The sequence below is a fragment of the Ascidiella aspersa genome, chromosome 3 (genome assembly GCF_963924565.1).
Source record: "Ascidiella aspersa chromosome 3, kaAscAspe10.2, whole genome shotgun sequence".
NCBI classification, from domain to species: domain Eukaryota; kingdom Metazoa; phylum Chordata; class Ascidiacea; order Phlebobranchia; family Ascidiidae; genus Ascidiella; species Ascidiella aspersa.
The window spans coordinates 18,270,530-18,292,362 of NC_139449.1; the positions used below are offsets into that span (position 1 = coordinate 18,270,530).

Genomic DNA, 21,833 nt, shown 5'->3' on the forward strand with positions numbered 1-21,833 from the left:
ACATTCAGTGCTAAAACTTATTTTTAATTAAATTTGTACTCTGAATAATTGATTAATGATGATATACTTCTTAAATATACACTAATATTTTAATTTGGCCTTTATGGACCCCAAAAAATTAGTTCACGGCCCCCAAGGTTCCATAGACCCTAGTTTATGAACCCCAGCTAAAGACCTATATATAATCGATTAATCATGTCCCCACCCATGTATTATGGGGGCTATTCTCACAACACTACATTTACAGGACACCAACTTACTTTTAGCATAAGCTCGGTGACCGGAATAGCACCGAGTTTGCTGGGCTGGAAAACGAGAAGACATTTCTTGCGGGAACCCGCCACTACCTGACCCTCCGCCGGAGTAACCAAGACGACCGCCCTCTTCTTTTTGCCTCCAGCAGAGTCCTTGGTGGAAGTGATTTCCTTGCCGCCCTGTCGTACTGACCACGTGTAGGTGAACGTGTGCTTGCAAGTGTTCACCACGTTCAGTTGACGTACAGACTTTTCGTGCAACTCAACCTGGAACACCGACAACGTTTTCAGCGTAACAAGGAAAGTTTTCTGCACCGATGTGAATGACTTAATGGAATATAAATATCGCAAGGTATGGAAACAATTTTTTGAGCTGCTTTACCGTAAAGCATCAAATAAAAAATAGATGGATTTATAACGAATTTTAAACCGAAACACAAACAGTTCGAGTAAATCGACATCATTTTGATATTGACGTTTCGGTACACTCTTGTATCATCATCAGGTAATGTGACTGAAATATATGCAACCTCACTTATAAAAGGTGGAACGCATTTTTTATATTTCTACACACTACACAGTGTACCTAAATATATAATGATACGCATATAATTTAAATTTATAATTAAGTGATAGTGAGTTTCGCATATTTTTTGTCAGAGAGCGTTTTTCAAAAATATAAGTTGGCACATAATCACTAATTTTCCAAAACAGTTAGTCGAACCAGAACAACGTTTTGCCAATGCCATGTCCATCACACTATAGTAAAACGCAGCCAGTAAAAGAAAGTTAACCTCGCCAAGGTTGATAGCGTTGAGGCCGACCGGCGACAGCTCGACGTTGGATCCCTGCGAATTCTCGCACAGCAGTTGCGCCGACATCATGTGGCCGCAGGCCTTCACGTTAAGCGCCAGGTTCCGCGTCTTTCGTCCAACCACAACCTCCGCGTTGAAGTTGGCCTCGCCTGCTTTCTTGACCGCGTACGACACCTGGAGGCCAATCCTTGGGGAAAGTAGGAAAACGAAGATGATTCATTGAACTGAATTAAACACACTTGAAGTACATGTTTATAATCAAATCTTTAAAAACTTAAAGCGTTTTTTTCAACTTTTTTGTGAGTTTACCTATATGTTTTCTAATTAAGCTGCATTATATGTTTTCTAATTAAGCATCACGATTCCGTAATTGGACAAACACTTTTGTATGATTTAAGTCAAGATTGGCCTTTTCATTACTTACTTTGACTTGGCCGGCAGAAACCCTTGCATTGGAGCGATCTCCAGGCTGGAAGAGTAAGCTTCCGAATGGCAAGATTCCTCTACGACCCGAAAGTTGAATCCCACCGACTCATCGTTGACGATGTACACCGTTTCTCTCGCCGAGCGACCTTTAGTAAGATAAAAAAAAGTAATTACAGAAAAAAAATGTATAGAATGGTTCATCATTGATTGAACTGATCTTATCGCTTGAAAATTAGGTTCAGTAAAAACACCCTACAAAATAACAACTGAAAACCGTATAAAAGTGGGTAACATTTTTTTTACGTTTCGAATCATCTCAGTTTTTTAGAATGACTGACAATAAACTTTAAATCGTAATGGGTGAAGGTTGAAAAAAATAAATGTTACCGTCTTCTGTATGGGCTTCAATATCCCCACTACGTCAAACTAAAACCTTCAACCACATTATGCCCCAAAGCTACAAGATTGGCATCCACATCTCACCAACAAGCAGTGCCTTAAAGTTGACTTGTGAGATGGTGAGGGAGACTTGAGGCTCCCGGGAGTGTCCGACCAGGAGGAACGGGATGCTGATGTTCTGCTCCAGGATCACGAACCTCCAGAACGACTCGCAAATGTCGAGAGTGCGCGGAACGAACTCGAACGACATCTGGACAATAGCAATGAATGTTTTAAGTGTTTTAAATAGCTAACAATAAAATTGCATCTCTTAAGTTACACCATTGTAAAACTTTAAACAATATTCATTAACTATTTACAGAGCGACATGGTATATAAAATGTTGTTACCGAGCATTATATTTAAAAAATAGCTCCTCTGGCAATTATATTATATTTGTTTCGCCATAAGTTATACTATGAGCGTAGGGGGTACTCACCCTGAGGAAGGCAACTTGAATAGGTCGCCGAAACAAACATAATTACTAGAGGAGCTATGTATGTATTACTGTGTGACCATTTTTATTTTATATGTATGATATTAATGTGTGACGCTCATATTTTTGTTTAATCACAAAGACTTGAGTAGATTAAATGTTTTTGTTACCTCCAGTTTCTTTCCGCTCATCAGCTGCCCTTCGGTCACGTGACAAGTGAAGTTTGGCGAAACCCTCGCGTCCGTGACGTCATCGCAAATCCACTGGAACGAGTAGCTTTTGGCCGTTGGATTCATGATCCAGAATTTTCTAAAAACACGTATAGTACTAACTAATTTTTGTTAGGTAAATAAGTTGCTTCCTATAACTAAAAAAAACCAGTTAACCACACACAACCAAACATTAGACCTTCTTAAACTTTTACAACTGCCAATAATAATCAATTCCGCTCCATTATAGTTGGACGATAAAAACTAAGAGGGTGCCAACGCAGACAAATACTAGTCAAGACTCACACGAAATTCTTGACGTTCACTCCGATCGAGTTGAATTCGATGACGCGCGTGTTGGGGTCAAGGGTGGTTCCGGGGGCGGCCCCACCTGGCCCAGGCAGGTCAGCTTGTCGGCGAGAGCTGGTCAAGTAGTCCGAGTCCTCGAGGTCGAAGTGGCAATAGGGCATCAGGCTCCTGCCTCGCAGTTTGATGACTGGTCCTTGTTCACCCAGCTCAAGATTTGGCACGCTACCGAAATACCAGGTAATATTATTATTAAATAATCTCCTTATTGTGCACACAAAAAAACGACGGAAAAAAGATGGCACATGGCTAAAATTGTGATGCAAAGCCTAATAAGACAAAAGAAAAACAAAATCGGTAAAGGATAGTAGGATTTTTAGAGAAACGTTAACGGTTCTATAACTTTTATACAGTATGATGAAATAATAAAATTATTATTATTTTTTTGTTAATATCGGAATCTAAGCCTGCTCCGACATTTCTAGTTGTCGATATTTTTTCCATATCGTAAGACCCAAGCAAAACCACAAAGTTGTAAAAAAGATCCAAAGCAACTTTATTCAACAAGAGCAAAATATTATATAGTTACGCAAATAGCATCGTCAGTTCTGCATCGTCAGTTGCTTACATTTAACAACTTCGTATACAAGTTTTGCTAAACCGTAATAGTATCATAACTTACTTGCACAACAACCTCGCTTGGAATTCGTTGACCTCGTGAGGCGAGAAGCGGACCACGAAAGTTTGCTTTCCATCGCCGGCAATTCTGCCCTCACATGGGCTGATGGAGAAAGGCATGTGGTTTTCATCCTCTGGGATAAACGACGGCTGAGAAGAGTCTACGCCAACGCTCCTATAGAGTGCAAAATAATCAAGAAACTGAGTGCGCAACGATTGAATTTTCCATGATATGCAGTATGTTGAAGAGTTTGAAAAAGTGCTTGCTACAGATAAAAAAGATAAGATGAAAACAAATGTAATCTCAATGTGACATCAGAAATCCAGAGGCCTTTGTTAACCTTTTAGTGTTTTATTTTATTAAACACTGGTCCTAAAGGCGCGCTTTGCCTCGAGCAGAAACGCGACTCCTTCGTATTTCATTTCAGACGTGACCGTGTTTCTGTTAACATCTACTTTTGTTGCAGAGTAAGTTAAGTTTTATATTTATGCTGTGTTAATTTTTATTAGTGTTGGTAACTTTGTGTATTAATTCATTCGAATTAAGAAACTAAGTTGTTGTAACCATCATTGTGTTTATTGACTGTTAACTGATAAAGACTTGAGTCGACATCCACTTTCAGCTTTGAAACGTTCCTTAATAGAAAACTAAAAAAAAACGATAACTTCGAGCCAAACTGATACCAACAAAGTATAATTTTTTAGAGAAAATTCACTAAATCTTCGTAAAAGTCCAAATATACTGCACCGTGCTGAGACGAGCGACGGACTTTCGTCCATCTCTGTGCTTCCAATGGTCCCAGGTACTGACAGGGCTTCCATAACAACCTTCCAGTTATAACGCATCGACACATTACTGCTGTTCTCCAACGTTAGTCTATTGAATAAAAAAGGTAAATAATAAAACGATAAGTTGGGCAACAGTCAACGAACAACAGACCAACAAACAGTTGCTGTGCGATTATCGCGACATAAGAAATGTCAAGTTTATTTACATAGCGTATTGTGAAATTGCTTAGTTCCTAAGGAATGTCATTTAACTGATATACTTTTTATGGAGAAAAGTGTGTTATAAATAGATATAGATAATATATAATATAAATAGATAAATACAAAACAGATAACCGAATTGTAAGAGTAGGTATGCTTGGTGTAAATAACACAAGTTGCTTAAACAAATCTTACTCGTATACGCGGCTTTGGAACATTAGCGTGTCCTTAAAATGCAGAACGGATGTTTCGCACGTGACCTTGGCGTAGTCAACCGTGGCGGATATCCGCACGTCCAATGACCTTGAGCTGTCCTCTATCGTCGCGTGTTCGGGTTCACGTTCCGTCTCCACGACCTACGTCACACAAATGGGGACTTATGAAAACTAGAACTGAAATTAAACTCGAGTTGAATTTATCGAATGCTAGGCGAACATCCTCGCCTGGCTTTTAAAAGTTCATAGTTCACTTTTTTATCAGTCACTAATATGTTTATGTTCCTCCATAACACATTCTGTACAGTAGTTAACTAGTTATCAAATAAGTTTAATATGAGTAAACATATAGAAAACAAGGTGTTAGTAATACATATCACTATCCGGTTAACTTTACAGTAAGTTATACAAACAGATTTGCCACCCTAAAACGTATACAAGCCTCACCTTCTTTTTGGGTGATCTTCCTTGCTTTTTCGGCTCGGCAGAAACCACATCGACCCACTTGACCGTTCGCATGCGGTCGTCCCAATCGCCCACCTAAAACAAATTTTGTATATTATATAACGTTTTTCTGACTGAAACGATAAAAACGTCAAACGGCTCTTTTACAGATGGAAACGCTTATGGTGATACAATGGCGAATGAAACATTAGCGCTAGTTAGAAAAGTAATTGTTATATACACACCTGGTCGATGGGTTGCGTAAATGTGATTTTGACGAGCGAGCAATTAATGACCTCCTTGTCCATATCGATCGGTGCGTCACACTTTAGGGTCACAGTTATATCTCTCGAACAACCTGTGAGGGAATACATATCTAATATTGAATGTATTAGCCTTAAGTTATTGTATTTATCCATACAATGAAATAAAAAAACAATTTACACAAATTCTTCGGGGTAATTCTCTGCTACGTATAATAAAAAGATATGACCGCAAATTTAAATCTGGTTATACAAGTGTTACTTGGTCTTTCGCATGCGATCACTCACCAGGGTGTAAATGTCCCAACGATGGGGAAAACTTCACGTTCGGATGATCACCCCAATTGTACCGTACGGTGTCGCTCTCCGAGTGGTTGGATAGCATAAAAGTTCGATCCTTGCTTGTGCCTACGTCACAATCGCCGAACATTATCGTTTCTCCTCTGACCCCTGACCCGCCTGCTGATTGGTCGAGGGTGAGTTGGGCTGTCAGGAGGTCAGTGTCAAGCACTCCGCCTTCAGCCAGGTTGGCCATGTCTCCGGACGAGTAAAGGTTGTCGATGGTCACCTCGTCCTAACAAATCACAGAACAAGTTAGTTTTTTTTGTGATTTGGATTTTGGTATTGAGATTCTTCACCTGCGGTTCCCAAACTGGGGTCCGCGGACCAACTGGGGTCCGTACAGCAGTTTCAGAGGGTCCGTCATGAGAATTATAGTCTTTTTGCAACCCTAGGCTTTAGCGAATGTTTTAAACATTATATGTCTTCATTATTGTCTTTGCTTTATTATTCGATTATATAGCGTGTTTTATGATGTCTCTTGTGACATCATAAAGCTTATATTATGCTGTACTACCTGCTATCAGCGAACCGTCGCATTAGTTAGAAAGTTGTTACATTAGAAAGAATCGTGACTGCACTAGTGCATACTACAAAAAAACATGGGTCAACTGACCCTTGAATTTTTATTGGGCCGCGAGTTATCAGCATAATTGCAACGGGGCCACCAGACAATTGTTTCACAAAAGTTTTGGGAACCGCAGAATTTCTACACAATTGGAAAAAAATAGTTCGCCTGAAGAAATCTAATCGGACAACGTTAGAGACTGACTACACAGCCACCTTGAATCCTTCGCCGTAAAGTTGCACCCGGTGCTCCTCAAACTGATTGTCCACAACCGTGATGCGCATCTGGCCGTTGAAGATGCGGGAAGACCCCGGAGTAAAGGTCACGTCAAAGGTCGCCTCCTCGTCGGGGTCAAGGATCAGGCTTGCCGTGAAGGGAATGCGATCTGGAAAAAAGTGTCAGGTCATGGCAAAGTGTGATAAACGACTAGCGTAGTGAAACCAGTAAACATGTTTTTCAAATGCTTGATAATGTTTTGAGAACAAAATATAAAACAAAAATAATCAGAAAAGTTGACAATATCAATCGTACTTAAACCATAGCAAACCCTATTTTACTCAACTTACTTGGTTTTCCAGGTAAAGCCACGGGTCCGACGATGTTGGTGCCAGGACTTGGTGATATTGAATAGGCAAAATCGGGCGCGAACGGCGAAAACTTGACGGTGTCATCCACAACATCTAAATCTTCCACATCGCTCTGTGGAATTTGTTGCTCCACCATGATGTTCACCTGGGAAATATACCATCGTTTAGAAAAATATGTGGTTTGCTATTTAAGTTATGTAGCACAGTGCTCTTCAACCGATGTGCACGATGCACCCCAGGGTGCCCCAACATATGCATGGGGTGCACAAGTACGAAAAGGTATACAAAGGTTTATCAAAAACTTTTAATGAAATATTTAACATTTCTAATGACAAAACAGTCATTAAATAGTCTCTTTTCCCATTTTCTTAAGTTTGTTTGAATGCTGTTTTACGACATGCAATAGTAGGCCTACTCGCAAGCAGTATGCAGCCATAATCAAACTGTCGCCGATAGCGTGTTCATATCGCTTTTTACCCCAGTGTACCTTTTAAGGAACAGGGTGCATGAGTTCGTCACAACAACGTTAACGGTTCACCAAGCCATATAAGGTTGAAGAGCACTGAAGTAGCATACTTAAAGAAATAAATACAGTATCTTATTTTCGAACACTGTATTTAAAAAGCCAAAACGAAATTCTAACAATTCAAATAAAATTTAATTGCCTGATACGATTTCGTGAAATAATTTACAGGTTTTCATTGGGAACTAATAATAATTATATAATCAGAGAATAGAGTAAAATGAAGACCTATACCTTGCACACAAACGCGCCGTCGTTCTTGAGTGCCAGTGTCTGAGTCTCCGACCTTCCCAACAAGAGGCGTTGGAAGATAAAAAGTCGATCGCCGGTTTTGTTGCGCACCACGGGGCGCGTCACCGTGACCCTGGGGAGGTTGCCTTCGCCGCAGACTTCAAAGTAGAGGTTCTTGCCCTTGGCGGCGGTGGCGATCCCGTCCACTGTGGCCTGACAAGCAAAACAGTCCGATGATAGAGAAGCCATTTTATAGACCAGTGGTTATTAAACTGGGGGCGCGAGAAATTGACAAACTCTGTATGAATTATGAGTGACTAAACATCAAGGCGAAGTAATATTTCCCTGGTACTAATCCACGAATTAAACATTTGGTATCCAAAAAACAGTTACATCATTCGCATTAATGCAACTTACCTAGAAATAAATTTACTGTTCTGCTTTATTTTATTTATTTTGATTTTAAAACAAGGTCGGGCCCGAGTTTTGTTAAAATTGTAAAAGGGGGCGTGTCTAAAAAGGTTTAAGAACCACTGTTATAGACAACCATGTTTTGTTCAGATTATATTGTATGGTTGTATCCTGGGAAATCATTTATAATGAAAACGAAAACTATTTATTGAAGCAGTAGTTTAGGCTCTAAAACTGTAGAGAATGACATCACAAAACATCGTCGTTCTATAGGAAAGTATAGTGGTCAGTTCACCTATGTTATAAAACTGATAAATCTCAGTTCGAAAACAATAGAAATTTAAATGCGAATTACGCTTTGCTCAGTTCAGTGCAGCTGTAGTGTACACGGGTCTTACCTCGAAGTAGCATGTGTAGTTGTTAATGGCGGGTGGGCAGAAGGACACGGTGGCGTACACGAAGTGGTGGGGCTGGATCTGGGTCTTTGAAAGCTCAACCTCGAAAATGTCGTGGATCCTGGCTGCGACCTTGTTTGACACTGGCTTCACCGTGATCGCCACATCAACCGGTACCTGGGATGCGAAAATAGCTTTTGTGCATTGTTAGGCTGCAAACCTTAAGCAATCGTGAACTTAAGTTTGCTTAATAGGTTTTAATCATCAAAAAAACTTGAAACGATAAAACAAGAGTAAGCTGGTTAGGATTTGTCAATTGTAAAATAGATAGTATCAAATAACAACAAAGGTTAACAATTTATTAGGATCAAAGCTATTGAAGAGGTAGAACAACGCAAAAAGGGTTCAGTTTTATCAACTCGTAAAGTGTTTGTTTGCTCATAAGTAGTCTCCTTCTCACCTTGTTGACGTTTGAAATCTTGAAGCGCGCAAAAGATTTCCTTCCGACGATGACGTTGCTGAACATGAATCGGTTTTCCTCCTCGCCATAAACTCCGCACCCTTCCATCATCTGCAGACAGGAAAGAAAGTTTAACTAAGAGGTTATACGATTTGAATTGCCCACGCAATTTTCAATTATACTGTATCAGGCGAATACAACATCGCGCTTTTGGTATTTAGACAGTAACTATTGGAAAATAAAATATTGCTGTGACATGTAACAACGATACCATGATACTTAAAATTAGATTCCCTATAATTTGGGCAGCCGAATTTAACAAAACTTGTTTTTCGGCGCACTTATGATTACCCTTTGCCAAACTGGAGCATGCTTACAAATATCCGAAGTTATGGAATGCTTACGAATTAACCGAAGTTATGGAATTTTGGATGAGTTTAGAAACAAGCAGTATAAAATATATAAAGTGCAGAATCGGGTGCAAAAAATATAATCCCTACCTCTTTGTTTTGTACGTAGACATTGAGGCTCTTACAGATGCGGTGCTCTTCAAAGATGGAAGCTATGTCGGTTGTGTTAATGCTTGGCACGCAACCTTCGGCCAGCAAACGGTAAGAAATGCCTGACGCGTTGTCGTGTGGGTCGCGGTCGCTGATGTCAATCGAGAGGAACTGCGTTTAAAAGAAATACTGCGTGTTGCAACACCTGCGAGGTTGGTTTGGCGGCTATACCAAGGTTAGAGTTGCTTTGATTGATTGTTAAATTGCTTCGCTAATTCTAAAAATCGTGTGACCAAGCAAAACTAAAACTATTTTCTATTCGTAAAAGAGAATTCATATTGATTGGTTTGAACGTTACTTTTACGATTTCGAAATATGAAATACAACGTTTTTTTTTTACTTATAGGGGATCTTTTTTTAACAAGACGTTAAAACATATTTTCGCAAATATGGCGATTATTTACATTGTCTTTTTGGCTGCTTATGAACAGCGAGCTACAAGTTAACTCCGAAGCAATTGTTTAGCTATCGTATATACAGGGTTGCCACAAATTTTATGCAAAAAAACTCAATGGCATTTAAAGACTTAAAAAAATGTAGGTTTTTAAAGACCTTAAATTGGATGGCTCGACAATTTTTTTAATATAATTGGAACACAAACAATTATATATATACAACTGGGCAACGCCATGGTCGACACCATTAAAAAACAGTTTTTAATTGTTTTCAACGGCGCTTTTAAAGCACAAAACTTCAGCTGAACATAAAATAAATTAAAAAAAGAAGGTTTTTAAAAAAACTTGGACTTTTACTGGCAAACCTGTATATAGAATACAAGAATACAAGTTTCAAGTAGAAAAAACGCTGTACGACACGCCTTCCGCCACGAGTTTTTTAAGTGAATCTTATTATTTCGTCTTACCTCTTCAGATTTGCCGCTGTTTTCGGCGACGCTGTCGACAGTGATGTTCTGCACCCCACCAGGCAATATGGTACCGAAACCTGGGTAGACGGTGAAGGATCCGACCAGCAGTCGAGTCTGGTTGTTGCCCATTTCTTGGCGTATGGAAGCAGCACGCCCTCCTCGGGCTGCCAACAAATAAAACTTTCAGTATAAATCATAAAAATGAGCTTACGCTTTTCTCTTTTTAAGAAAAGATTTGTAAGATACATTTTCATTATCCAATTTTGCATTATTTTCTTACTTAACTGAATATTTTTTGAGCTGGTTTTATTTATATGAAATATATTAACGTTTTATCCACAGAATCGTTTTTGCAATCGAGGAAGAAACTATGAGATTCGCAGGTTACTAAAATAAATAAACAAGATACAACAAAAAAGTACAACAGACACCCACCAACTGATCTGCTCGAGCTGGATCCGTCGCGTGACTTTGCCCTCTTGCCACCGAGCACCATCGGACGTGGACGGACTGCCGGTGCCTCGCGGATCATCTTTGTCACCGTGTACTGAAACGTGGAACCGTGTGAGCACGAGTTAAAAAAAAACTTTTATGTAGCGCTACGCGACGCCTGTAAGCAGCGGTGGTCAAAATTTGATATTTGATATATTTCTCTGTTCGTACAGTGTGGCACCAATGGCAATCACTAAGGCATTGACACCCATTTACACATCGCTACGTTTTGATAGACTTTCAGCGCTATGCGACGCCTATAATCAGCGGTAGATAGCCAAAATGTTACATTTAGACTCTGTTCATACGGTGTGGCACCAATGGCAATCACCAAGGTATTGAAATCCATTTACGTATTACGACACATTGATACGGAAGGAGGAAACAACTGTCATACGATACCTTGAAATCAAATTCGCCCTTGTTTTCAACGGTAAAAGTTCTCGTTTTCTTGGAGTTAAGCACCATCGGACCGAAGTTGATGTCGGTGCTGGGAAAGATGGCATACTTGCTGAACAAACTGCGAACCTGGCAAAAAAGGTTTAACAATGGTTAGGTGAATTGCAAATCATTGACTCTGAATGACCTGCATAGTGATTGATTTACGCTGTTCGGTTGAAACGTCTAGTTAGTTTTGGAGTTCAATTTAATTTAACGTTTATTCAGTGCCGTTTCATATTTTTTTTATTAAAATCTAGTCATTCTTAAAAAACAAATTGATATTCCTTTCGACATTTGTGTAAACAAAAATGTCAGTTTTCGATATAAAATAGGTTGACGGTTGACATCTCAAAAGAAAAAAACAAAAAAAAATTTATCAGTCCGTTTTGCGTAATTGGGCTGATATAAGCATTTTATGGATTTCATATATCTGGTCCAAACTTTTTATAAGCGAACAATATAGGTTAAAAAACAACTGTGAGGAGTACACTCACCGATATTTTGATAGGAATGGACGCGATCACTTCCCTGCCGTCTCCGATGTTCGGTTCGATCACTTGGCACTTCAACAAGGGGATGTCCCGGATCGCGACCTCGACACGTGACCTGAAGATCACTTGAACCTGTGACAAAAGGTTTACTCACTTAACATAAACATACAGTGAAACGAGAAAAAGCACAAATGTTTAGTTGAGTTAAACATTCGCTGTTGGGAAATAAGATAGGACTCTGCAACCTACCTGCGTAGGTCGGTCGTTTGGAATAAGCGTTCCCTTTTGCGGCAAAACACAAAACAATTCGTCAACTGGAGGGCAACCTGGGACTTGCCGCTCGAAACTGAAACTGGGTAAAAAAAGTGTAAAACACTGTCATTAAAAGAAAATAATTATTCTAGTTTGCAATATGTGTTTAAAGAAAAAATATTTTTTAAAGTGCACCTATAGTATCGTTGGACTGAAACATATAAATGCAAGATAACTTTAGGTTACTACAGTATTTCCGAGTCCAAAATAATAAAAATACTATTGCTGTTTTATTATTAGGCGGAGACGTTTATTTTTTATTTTTTTACCTCGTTTTGCAGCCTTTTTTACACTGTTTACATTTTTTAGTTGTATTTCTATACCTCTGTTAAGCTCCAAGTTTATTGGTCTGAAGAAGAGTAGGGAAATATCGGCACATAATAACAAATTTTGTGTCAGAAAAACCCTTTATAATTGCGAAATAAATTACATTGTAAAATAAATTGATGAAAAAAGTGTTTTTCAAAACAGTTTTGCTTGTACCGAAGAAAACAACAACATGTGAATGAGATATGGCAATCTTAAGCAATACACAGGAAACGTTAATTGCATACTTGAAGCCGATTTCGTATTTTCCCTTGTTTTTGAGCGAGCAAGTTTGCTTGGACTCGTCCATGACTCGAATGGTGCCGAAGTCCAGACCTCCGTCCGCCCCCTTGGGAAAGCTCATGTCCAGGGCCACGTCGTAAGCCTCGGCTGTCACCTGGATGTTCTCAGTCTGCACCAATCCCATAATGTTGTCCACGTCCGACACCTGACACAACACTCGTGATCACACGTCCATTCGGTGCTTCATTATATATCGAGACGTTGCGTTTTTCTAACGTAAGACCTCGTTTATTTTACCTTAAATTTTATAACCAGGATAATGAGGGTTATTTAGGGTGTAAACGTTGTTTTCACAACTGTATTATGTTCCAAAGACGCATTATTGTAATTTATTAGATTTGACTCTATTACTTTGATATCCTATGGTTAACAACTACATAGTTTATGAAACCTTACGTTGGTTTTTGTTTGGCTTATTTTGAGAAACATTTTGTGTCTAACCCAACAGTTCCCAAATTTTTCTGAAAATTTTGGCTGGTGGACCCGTTGCAAATATTTTTTAATTTCACGGCCCTACAAAGGGGTCAGTTGACCCTTGTTTCTTGTAGTACCTGTACACTAGTGCAGTCACGATTCTTTCTAACGTAACAACTTTTTAACTAATGCGAAAGATTCGCTGATAGCAGGTAGTAGGCTAGAGCTCACAAGAGACATCATAAAAGACGCTATATGATCGAATAATAAACCACAACTAAAGACAATAATGATGACAGATAATATTTAAAACATAAACTAATGTTTAAAAATACTGGCTAAAGCCTTATGTTGAAAAACTTCTAATTCTCCTTGCGGACCTTTTGAAACTGCTGTACGGACCCCAGTTTGGGAACTGCTGGTCTAACCAGTGTATGGGTTTGTCTAAACTAAAAAAAATCGTGTTTCGTCGAATTAAGACAGATCGACCAGCTTTGTTTGACCATAACAAACCTCGAGCCGGATGGTTTTCTTCAGGTTCATGGCCTTGGTGGCCCTAAAGTGAAGCTGCAGCGCGAACTCGCAGCGCGACTCGATCACGCCGTTGTCCTGGTTGAGCGAGAAGTCGTCGCCCATGTTCTCCATGCCGGCCACCTTCCATGCCACGGGCAGCATGTTGCTGTTGCGCAGGTACAGAGTGCGGGTGTCCTTGCGGTGCAGTAAGACCTGGCAAAGCAAGGCGGTTAGTTATAGGTTCAGGCATTACCTCAACACATTTTTGTGCGTTTCCCGAGACGAAAAAGCTTATTTTTTTACGGCAATATTTTTGCATGGGTAAACACTGAAATAAACATAGTTTACGATTAGGCTTGAAAGACGGTTAAAAGGTTTGCCGCAAATATTTACAACAGATCAAACTACTAAAACGAAAAGAGCATGATAAGGGACATTAAGGTAGCCAGCAAAAAGCTAATATATATGCAAATAAAGTTTCATGATGAGGTTTTGAATAGTTATACAAAGATAAAACTTTCTATAAAATTAATTGACTGCAACATGGCAATGTCATTATGATTAACATACCTTGTCAAAGTGCAGATGTCTTCTGTCCAGTTCGACTTCGGGTCTCACACCGTGGCAAGCCAGGTTGAAGCAGATGGGTTCGGGGTTTTCCCTAACGCAACACACGATCGTGTCCACGAAGCGGCCAGCAGTTTTCGGGTAAGCCCAGATCGAAAGTACCTGGAAATAGTGTTCCGGCATTTAAAATAAATTTTAGGTTGTTTAAAGTTCAAACGTTATTTATTCAACGTAATGCAAAATTGAAGAGGTAATATTTAGGTAAAACCCTAATAAATTTTATTTTCGACATATGCGATGTTTATGTTTCAGCGGCAGGACAGCTTGGTGAGAAACTGTGTATAACTCTTTTTAGCACACAAATATATGCGGGGAGCAGGACGAACCTTAGTTTCATTGGGCTCGAGGTTCATGTTAGGAGGGTCAAGAAGGAAGGTTGTAGCGTTGCTGTCGTGTTGGAAGCAAAAGCTTATACTGCCGCTTATTGGCGAAGTGTTCATCACGTTTAGGCGCTCCATATTTTCTGGGTATCTTCCTTCCTTGTACCTGAAACAACAAATTTAACGTTTCAGGTCGCCCCAAACATAGTGACGTTTCAGTTCGCCCTTGTTTCAGCTACAACAACAAGTTTCAATTTTATATTTAAAATTGGTTTATTAGCAGCTTGGGTTTTGGATCAGGTGGCAAGAAATTATAATTATATCGTAACTCCAACCAAAAAATTTAGTGAAGCGATTAACAAGACAACATATTTGTAAAGGCAAAGTAGATAGATCAATAGATAAGTTTATTGTTTGGGAAGAAGATTTCCAGGTCAGCCTCTACGTGAAAGTAATTTACCTTTCTCTTGTTTTTCCACAGAGGAGCGGCCCAAACTCAAACACCTCTTCCTGGAGGAGGTACTTCTTTACCACGATGTCATCGCCGCGCATCTTGGTCTTCCTCCGATGTGGGAAGACGATTCTCGGCTCCCGGCTGATGGTGGGAAAGGCGCACACTCCCCGGCAGAAGAGCTGATAGCGCCTCCTGGTGCCCGTAATCTCGAAGTCCAGAGTTTGATCGAATTGTCCGAGCTCTTCGGAGAGGAAGCGGATGCGGACTGTGGCTTCGCCGAATGCAGGCACAACCCATCTGAAGCAAGAAATAAAACTTAGTTGACATCAAACTGCGCTAGACTCAATCTTGAGTTAAATAAAACAAAACAAACACGCTTTGCACACAAAAAACTCCAACTTGCAAAAAAACACAATATTGGCGTAGTTGCTGTGCACCAGAAAATCTTAATCTTAAACCGAGTTTGTGAACGAAAACGAGAAACATATATTCAATTTTGCTTGCCTGAAATGCGACAGCTTGAGGTTCTTGTAATCGATGATCGCCTCTCCTCCCATGACGCTGCTTTGATCGGCCTCAGACCCAGGGGTGATCGGAGGAGGAGAAGACTTTCCTCCTTCTGTCGACCCTCTCCTGCTTCTCCGAGGCGACGACTTACGGGCTGTGGTCACTCGTCCAGCCTCCGACTTCTTTCCTTTACGACTGGAAGGCGGAATTGGTTCGTCCTTTTTCGACTCTGGCCTGTGGGGAAAGTGAGAACAGCAAGTCGTAATTACATCGCTTTGAGGTTAAATAAATAGCAGTGTTTCTAAACCTTTTATGGCTTGCGGCACCCCTGAGAAGTAATAAATAGATTGCGGCAACCCTACAAGATTTTTCCATAGGCAATTCACTGAATGTCACAATAAACTGAGCTGGAACAACACACATTAACTCTACATAACGTAGGAAGTTTTAATTGGATTTACTCTACTCTAATCTAACACAAAAATTTGTAAGAGTTGAGCGAAAATCAGATTCCTAAAGATTCTCGAAAATTTCTCGGCACCCTTGAGCATTAGAAAGGGCACCCCGGTTGAGAACTAGTGAAAAGCGTAAATAATTCATTGAAAAAAAAGCAACACACTAAATTAGTCATGCCAACAATTTAAAGAAGGAAATTTAAAACCACCTGATGATTTCTGACGGAGTAGGTTCATCAGCCTGCGATTCCTGTTGCTCTTTTATGGAGTCGTCAGTCAAGACATTTGGATCATCCGGACCGGTTGCTACAAAGTCGTAGTGACGAGAAGGGTCGCCTTTGGGGGCTCTACGCTTGACCGGGAAAGGAACCACTGAGAAAGTTGCGGAAGGGGGAATCGGAGGTCCCTTCGGACCAAGACCAAGGCCGTCCAAAACCTATAAAGGGATTAGATTTGAGGTAATTTTTTTTTGTACGAAAGGACTTTTTCAACAACAAATCGTTTGTGGTGTGGTGGAAAAGTGAGTACTACCTTACGGAGATGCACGATTTTAAACTAGTCATACAATCTGTCAATTTAATCAGATTCACGTCAAACAAATGCTCTCTCAAAAAGCAGGTGTTATTTAAAATAATTAAACTCTGACAAGCACAATACTTTGGGGGCTCGGAGGTCATATATAACTTACGTCTTCGACGCTAGGAAGCAGAGTCGCTGTCAAGATCCTCTCGCAGCAAGGTTGCTGGGGATCATTTGCGTCCAGCTGGATGTGAGGAACAGCTCCGTCGTCAACAGGCGTCGAGGAAACGCAACCTCCCTTAAAATAAACAAAGAGCAGTTTGTTTAACATTAAAATATTGCTCAAAGTCTCTGTTGACTTTCTGGAATGATAATAAAACGTAAACAACTTCTGACGAGAAAAGCACACTTTAGGCTGTTGAAAACTAGCTAGAAAAGAGTAAACAGTTAGTTAGATAAACAATATCCTTGGCCTTAAATATTGCTACAGTAACGTCTCATCACCACTGCTATATTTTTACTTAAATTGTGCCAAATTGACTAGATAAAGGTTAAAAAATAAGTACCGGTGCTGTGTTTTAACCAATTTGCTTAATGTAATAAAAGATTTTGATTCTGTTGCTTTTAAAAAACTCGAGTTAGGAAGTTACAATTAACCTCGCGCAACTTTTCCATGTCGGCCTTTTCCTTTTCGATTCTCTCTTTTTCGGCTTTCTCTTTTTCCACTTTTTCCTTTTCCATTCTCTCTCGCTCCAAGCGCTCCTTTTCCCTTTCCTTCTTGCTCCCTTTCTTTCCGGAAGCGGGAGCCTTGTCACGTGACGTGGCCGTGTTCGTTCCACCTGCGCCACGTCAATTTGATTAGGCTTAGATCTTTAAAAAACACTCCGTCGGTACCGGTGAAGATAGTTGTTCTATAATTTTTTCAGCAAATCATGTCACACTTACTCCAAAACAAGGTGCGTGATACCCATTTCCACACGACAAGAAAACATTGGCCAATAGCACAATATTATCTGTTGATAGGTAGTATATATTAGTTTTTCGCATTCTTGCTCTAATGTAAAACGAAAAGGAATTTCCATACCATTACAAAACGCGGTATACTTGATAATCGCAGTATACTTGATAATCTTCTGAAATACACTAAAAAAGCACATAGTTTGAGAACCACATAAGATTTTATACAAAAGTAGGTTTGGGATGGTGAATTCTCCAACTTTAAACATATTCGCAAAGTTCACTTTAGTTCTATTGCTAGAAGTTGTGGAACCGACTTAATAACCAGTTAGGTCTCGCTGTACACTTGCTATAGGCCTCGAAATTTATAGGAAGCGTGGACTGTCTCAAACATTATCACAGCAATATCAACGAACTATTTCAATACCTTCTTCATCCGCCATCGAAGTGGCGTGATCAGGAGTGGCTGGCTTGTTGACGATCAGCTGGGTTCGATCCCAGAACTCGAGCACGTGTGAGATAAGGGGAAGAGAGTGCTCGAAGGTCTTAAATCTCTGCTGGAGTTGCTTCTCGGCCTCTGTCCTCTCATCTTTCACCTCATCCTCGGGCCGATCCTTGTACTCATCCTCCGACACCGGACGGCCTTTGTGCTTCTTTGGCCTGGAACGCAAATTTGCGTTGGAATGGAATGGTTTCGGTAATACAAACGCTAAAGTGATTAAACCAGTAATTGGAATCGAATCTATGGGACACAGGCGGGATATAAAGCCTAAACCAAATGACCAGCATAAATCAATAATTCAAGTCGGAAACATAAAGCATGCGATATAGCTCGCTCTTTGTTTGATTGTCTGCGAACGGCAAATCACAGAAGACCTACTTTACGGACCCCTGCATTGGTCAAGATTTTACAGTGTTTCCCATTTCCAACTTTGAAGGGGAGCCGCCGACAATTATAAAACAACAAAGAAAACTTAAAGCAGTGGTCGGCAAACTGTGGGCCATATGTAAACGCAAAATTTTTCGCGCGTATATTTTTTGTTTTATAAAATGTTTTACGATATGGCTTGGCGGCAGTGTTTCTGGGCATCAAGGCGCCGTGTAACATTTCACCTTAAACCCAAATATCATGTGTTCGCCCCTGGTTTCGTAGTGGTTTGACGTAGTGGGCCTTCAATAGCTCTGAATAGAGTACTTGGGGCCGCGACAAAAAAGTTTGCCGACCACTGCACTGAGGTAATTAACGGCATAAACAACCAGCCGACTCAGACGCACTTCTTTCCGTCCTCGATGGAGTCCGGTCGATCTGTGGCACGTGACTCGGGTCTGACGTTGTCGTGCGACGAAGCGTGACTGACCATGGCTTGCGAGACGACCGTCTTCAGCATCCCGCCCTTGTCCTTTGCGTTGCCTGGCGGAGGTGGAGCGCTCGCTTCGCCATGCTTGCCTACCCGGGAAGTAAGAAATAAGGTTTAGGTCTTAGCTATCAACATTGCATAGATAGTGCACGCCTATATTATTCTAAAAAAATTCGCCCTAGGCAATCTATTACTTTTTTTAAATGACGTGAACATGAGTCGAAACATAAGACTGAAAACATACTGTTTGTTTGCAACCAAACAAATGAATCATCTTAAAATGCGAGAAATTGTCAACAAAAATTAAGAAGCGTCGTTTCCTTTGATATAAATATAGGTATCAAATTGTCAAAATCCAAACGGCCACACTTACCGGAAATACTGCGCTTTCCCGTCTCTTCTCGTTTGCCCTTTTTCGGCTTCTTTTTGCTGTCTTCTTCAAGCCTCTCTTTCTCCAGCAAGGCAGCAATCCTCTCTCTCTCGAGTTGTTCCCGTTCAATACGCTCTTCCGCCTCCCTTCCAATAAACAAAAGTATTTATTTTCAAACGAGATTTTCGTTGGTCCTTAAAAACTGTTCTGACAAAAGTCAAACAATTCCAACAGTAAAGATGTTTTCCCTTACCTACGAAGTCTTAGTTTTCTGATCTCAAGCTGCTTTTGTTCGATCTCCTCCTTAACATGATCGGGAAGAGCATCGTATTCATCCTCGTCCATGTCTTCCAGGATCGACTGCTTCTGCTCTTCGGCCTCCAGCTCAGTTTTTGCTGGAGAAGCAACCAGAAAGGGTTTGGTGAAAATTCCATTTGTTTTTTACGCCTTTGCACAAAGCGATTTTTTACCTTTTACAATATGATGGCTAAATTAGTGACTAACAGGCAAAACAATTACCCAACTAAAAACGAAGTATAGGTACTGACTTGTTGTCGTTATTTAAAAATATATTTTCAATTAAAGTACAAATTATAGTGTTATCGAAACCTACACATTAGGATCCATCATTGAAGGTAACGGAACAGTAACTAAATAGACTAAAAACATCGGGAACTGTCCAAAAAAGCCGAAAATCTAATTAGATTATCAACTAACCTGTTTCGTCCTCTTTCGCCTTCTGCTGCTCCCTGAAGCTGTTGTAGTCCATCTTTTGCGTGATAAAGTAGATGTGCTTTCGGTTGTTTATGGCCTTGAGAAGGGCGAGGGCCGCCGTCTGGAGGTTTGCGCTGAACAGGGTGTCCAAGCCGTCGAACACCACACCCTGGTGGCAGTCGTTTAACTATAAATACAAGTCGTCGGTTAATAAGTTACAGATGGTGAAATTGGGAGCAGAGGAGGCCTGTTAAACAGACTGTGTTGACATTTGGGTTAAAAAAAAAACAGAGTGCAAATCGGCATGCTACTAGGCATCCCTTGGTTGACAATTACCTGCAGCCTTTCTGCAAGTATTTCGACGAGAAGTTCTTCGGGCAGCACGCAACTGACCAATCCTTCTTCTCCGGCAACCGACGCTGAAACGCTCAGTCTTCGGGCAATGGGCGCCGCTAATGGGGGTGGACTGCTCGGGACCTGTGGTTTGAATTAAAAACACGATTAAATAACAGGCGCCTTATTTGGGTAGCTATAAAATAGAGCTTTTGCCGGAATAAACTACCAAAACAGAAAAGGAAATCAACGAGATGGAAATGAAAAGCGGGGGTTTATTTAAAACATCGCATATTAAAACGATAAACAGACATGCAGACATTTGTAAAGGGTAAAACGCCATTTTGACCTAATGGAGAGACGCACCTGTGATCCGGTGTGTTCCGAGGTGGTAGCAGGAGCCCCAGCCTTGCTCCCCATAGTGCTTTGCGCCTGTTTACTGATGACGCTTGCTTTCTTGGTTGATATTACTGACGCTCCTCCGCCCATTTTGCTTTCAGTGCCTGATTAACGGTGTATAAGTTGTGCGGATAAATACAACCTCGTTAAAATACAAATTCATTGATTTAAACTTTACTAGTAAAATTCACGCACTAACACCTTTAATAAAGTAAGCGTACTATAATGACACAAAATAATGTTCTTTGAATAATTGTTTCCATGTGACTAACCAACAACCGATGCGGCGGTTCCGGTGTGAGCGGTCACTGCTTCCACACTGAGTCCTCCAGGAATCGATCCTATCACTCCAGTATCCGCATCCTCCTCGCGAAGTCCTCTTGCGGTTAAAGCGCACAACTCGCGAGCCCGAAGTCCGCCCTGCCACGATGACAAGCGATAAGGCCGCTTTTGTTACTCTTTTGTTACGCTTACGGTTAGACAAAAGGTGGAGTTAAATATAACAACAAGTTTCTTGGTTTCAAATACATTATATATTTATTAAAATCAGGTGGCACTATTGAACGACAGATTATAATGTAATGTTAACCAGCTTTCGAACAACCATGCTTAATCAGGTCAAAGTAAAAATGATTAGAAAAATGATATACAGCTACTATCATCCACGATAAATACATATATCCTCATAAACTCTCTCAAACTGTGGATAAGCAAAAATAACTTCTATTGTTAACATGGTAGAAACTTCACAGGAAAAACATTACTTTTCGTATGGCACGATGACAAGTTTAGTCACAGCATGATCCTAAAACCTTGCCGTCTTACTTAAATCTTATATCTTAATATATATAGTGTAAAAACTCCGTGCCGAAAACATAGCCTCGAAGGGTTTATACAACAATTCTCGTAAACTGTCTTACAAAACTGGAGCTGGCTGCATTTGTTTAACTGTTAGTCAACCTTTGATTGCTTAACTGAAGCCCTGATCGACGATTCTCTGGTGCCAAATTGACGTGATGATGCGGCAGTAGCTGTTCTCTGGTTCTCGATGTATTCCTTAGCTGCCCGGCCCGACTGTCACAAACGTAATGCTTACTTTAAACCTGCTGATGTTGTTTTCTGGTCTAATACAATC

The 21,833-nt window shown here is 40.4% G+C and overlaps 1 protein-coding gene across 1 annotated transcript in view; it reads right to left on the minus strand.

Annotated features, from left to right (window-relative positions):
- Window positions 1–21,833, minus strand: part of LOC146160531 (hydrocephalus-inducing protein homolog) — a 55,632-nt gene that overhangs the window by 9,422 nt on the left and 24,377 nt on the right. The window contains exons 39-79 of the mRNA XM_083385850.1: window positions 21,659–21,772; window positions 20,971–21,118; window positions 20,666–20,802; window positions 20,303–20,443; window positions 19,970–20,153; window positions 19,506–19,647; window positions 19,256–19,398; window positions 18,800–18,971; window positions 17,952–18,184; window positions 17,225–17,406; window positions 16,737–16,865; window positions 16,258–16,484; window positions 15,591–15,827; window positions 15,093–15,383; window positions 14,639–14,798; window positions 14,256–14,414; window positions 13,686–13,898; window positions 12,704–12,903; window positions 12,087–12,189; window positions 11,841–11,969; window positions 11,308–11,433; window positions 10,849–10,960; window positions 10,411–10,577; window positions 9,489–9,659; window positions 8,989–9,099; window positions 8,532–8,705; window positions 7,726–7,935; window positions 6,948–7,113; window positions 6,597–6,766; window positions 5,763–6,048; window positions 5,457–5,569; window positions 5,215–5,307; window positions 4,748–4,908; window positions 4,311–4,439; window positions 3,567–3,737; window positions 2,885–3,109; window positions 2,540–2,678; window positions 1,979–2,144; window positions 1,494–1,641; window positions 1,049–1,256; window positions 261–521 (exon numbers count right to left, since the gene is read on the minus strand). Coding sequence (XP_083241976.1) covers window positions 261–521; window positions 1,049–1,256; window positions 1,494–1,641; window positions 1,979–2,144; window positions 2,540–2,678; window positions 2,885–3,109; window positions 3,567–3,737; window positions 4,311–4,439; window positions 4,748–4,908; window positions 5,215–5,307; window positions 5,457–5,569; window positions 5,763–6,048; window positions 6,597–6,766; window positions 6,948–7,113; window positions 7,726–7,935; window positions 8,532–8,705; window positions 8,989–9,099; window positions 9,489–9,659; window positions 10,411–10,577; window positions 10,849–10,960; window positions 11,308–11,433; window positions 11,841–11,969; window positions 12,087–12,189; window positions 12,704–12,903; window positions 13,686–13,898; window positions 14,256–14,414; window positions 14,639–14,798; window positions 15,093–15,383; window positions 15,591–15,827; window positions 16,258–16,484; window positions 16,737–16,865; window positions 17,225–17,406; window positions 17,952–18,184; window positions 18,800–18,971; window positions 19,256–19,398; window positions 19,506–19,647; window positions 19,970–20,153; window positions 20,303–20,443; window positions 20,666–20,802; window positions 20,971–21,118; window positions 21,659–21,772 — 6,951 coding nt within the window. The remainder of the gene's footprint in view (window positions 1–260; window positions 522–1,048; window positions 1,257–1,493; window positions 1,642–1,978; window positions 2,145–2,539; window positions 2,679–2,884; window positions 3,110–3,566; window positions 3,738–4,310; window positions 4,440–4,747; window positions 4,909–5,214; window positions 5,308–5,456; window positions 5,570–5,762; window positions 6,049–6,596; window positions 6,767–6,947; window positions 7,114–7,725; window positions 7,936–8,531; window positions 8,706–8,988; window positions 9,100–9,488; window positions 9,660–10,410; window positions 10,578–10,848; window positions 10,961–11,307; window positions 11,434–11,840; window positions 11,970–12,086; window positions 12,190–12,703; window positions 12,904–13,685; window positions 13,899–14,255; window positions 14,415–14,638; window positions 14,799–15,092; window positions 15,384–15,590; window positions 15,828–16,257; window positions 16,485–16,736; window positions 16,866–17,224; window positions 17,407–17,951; window positions 18,185–18,799; window positions 18,972–19,255; window positions 19,399–19,505; window positions 19,648–19,969; window positions 20,154–20,302; window positions 20,444–20,665; window positions 20,803–20,970; window positions 21,119–21,658; window positions 21,773–21,833) is intronic.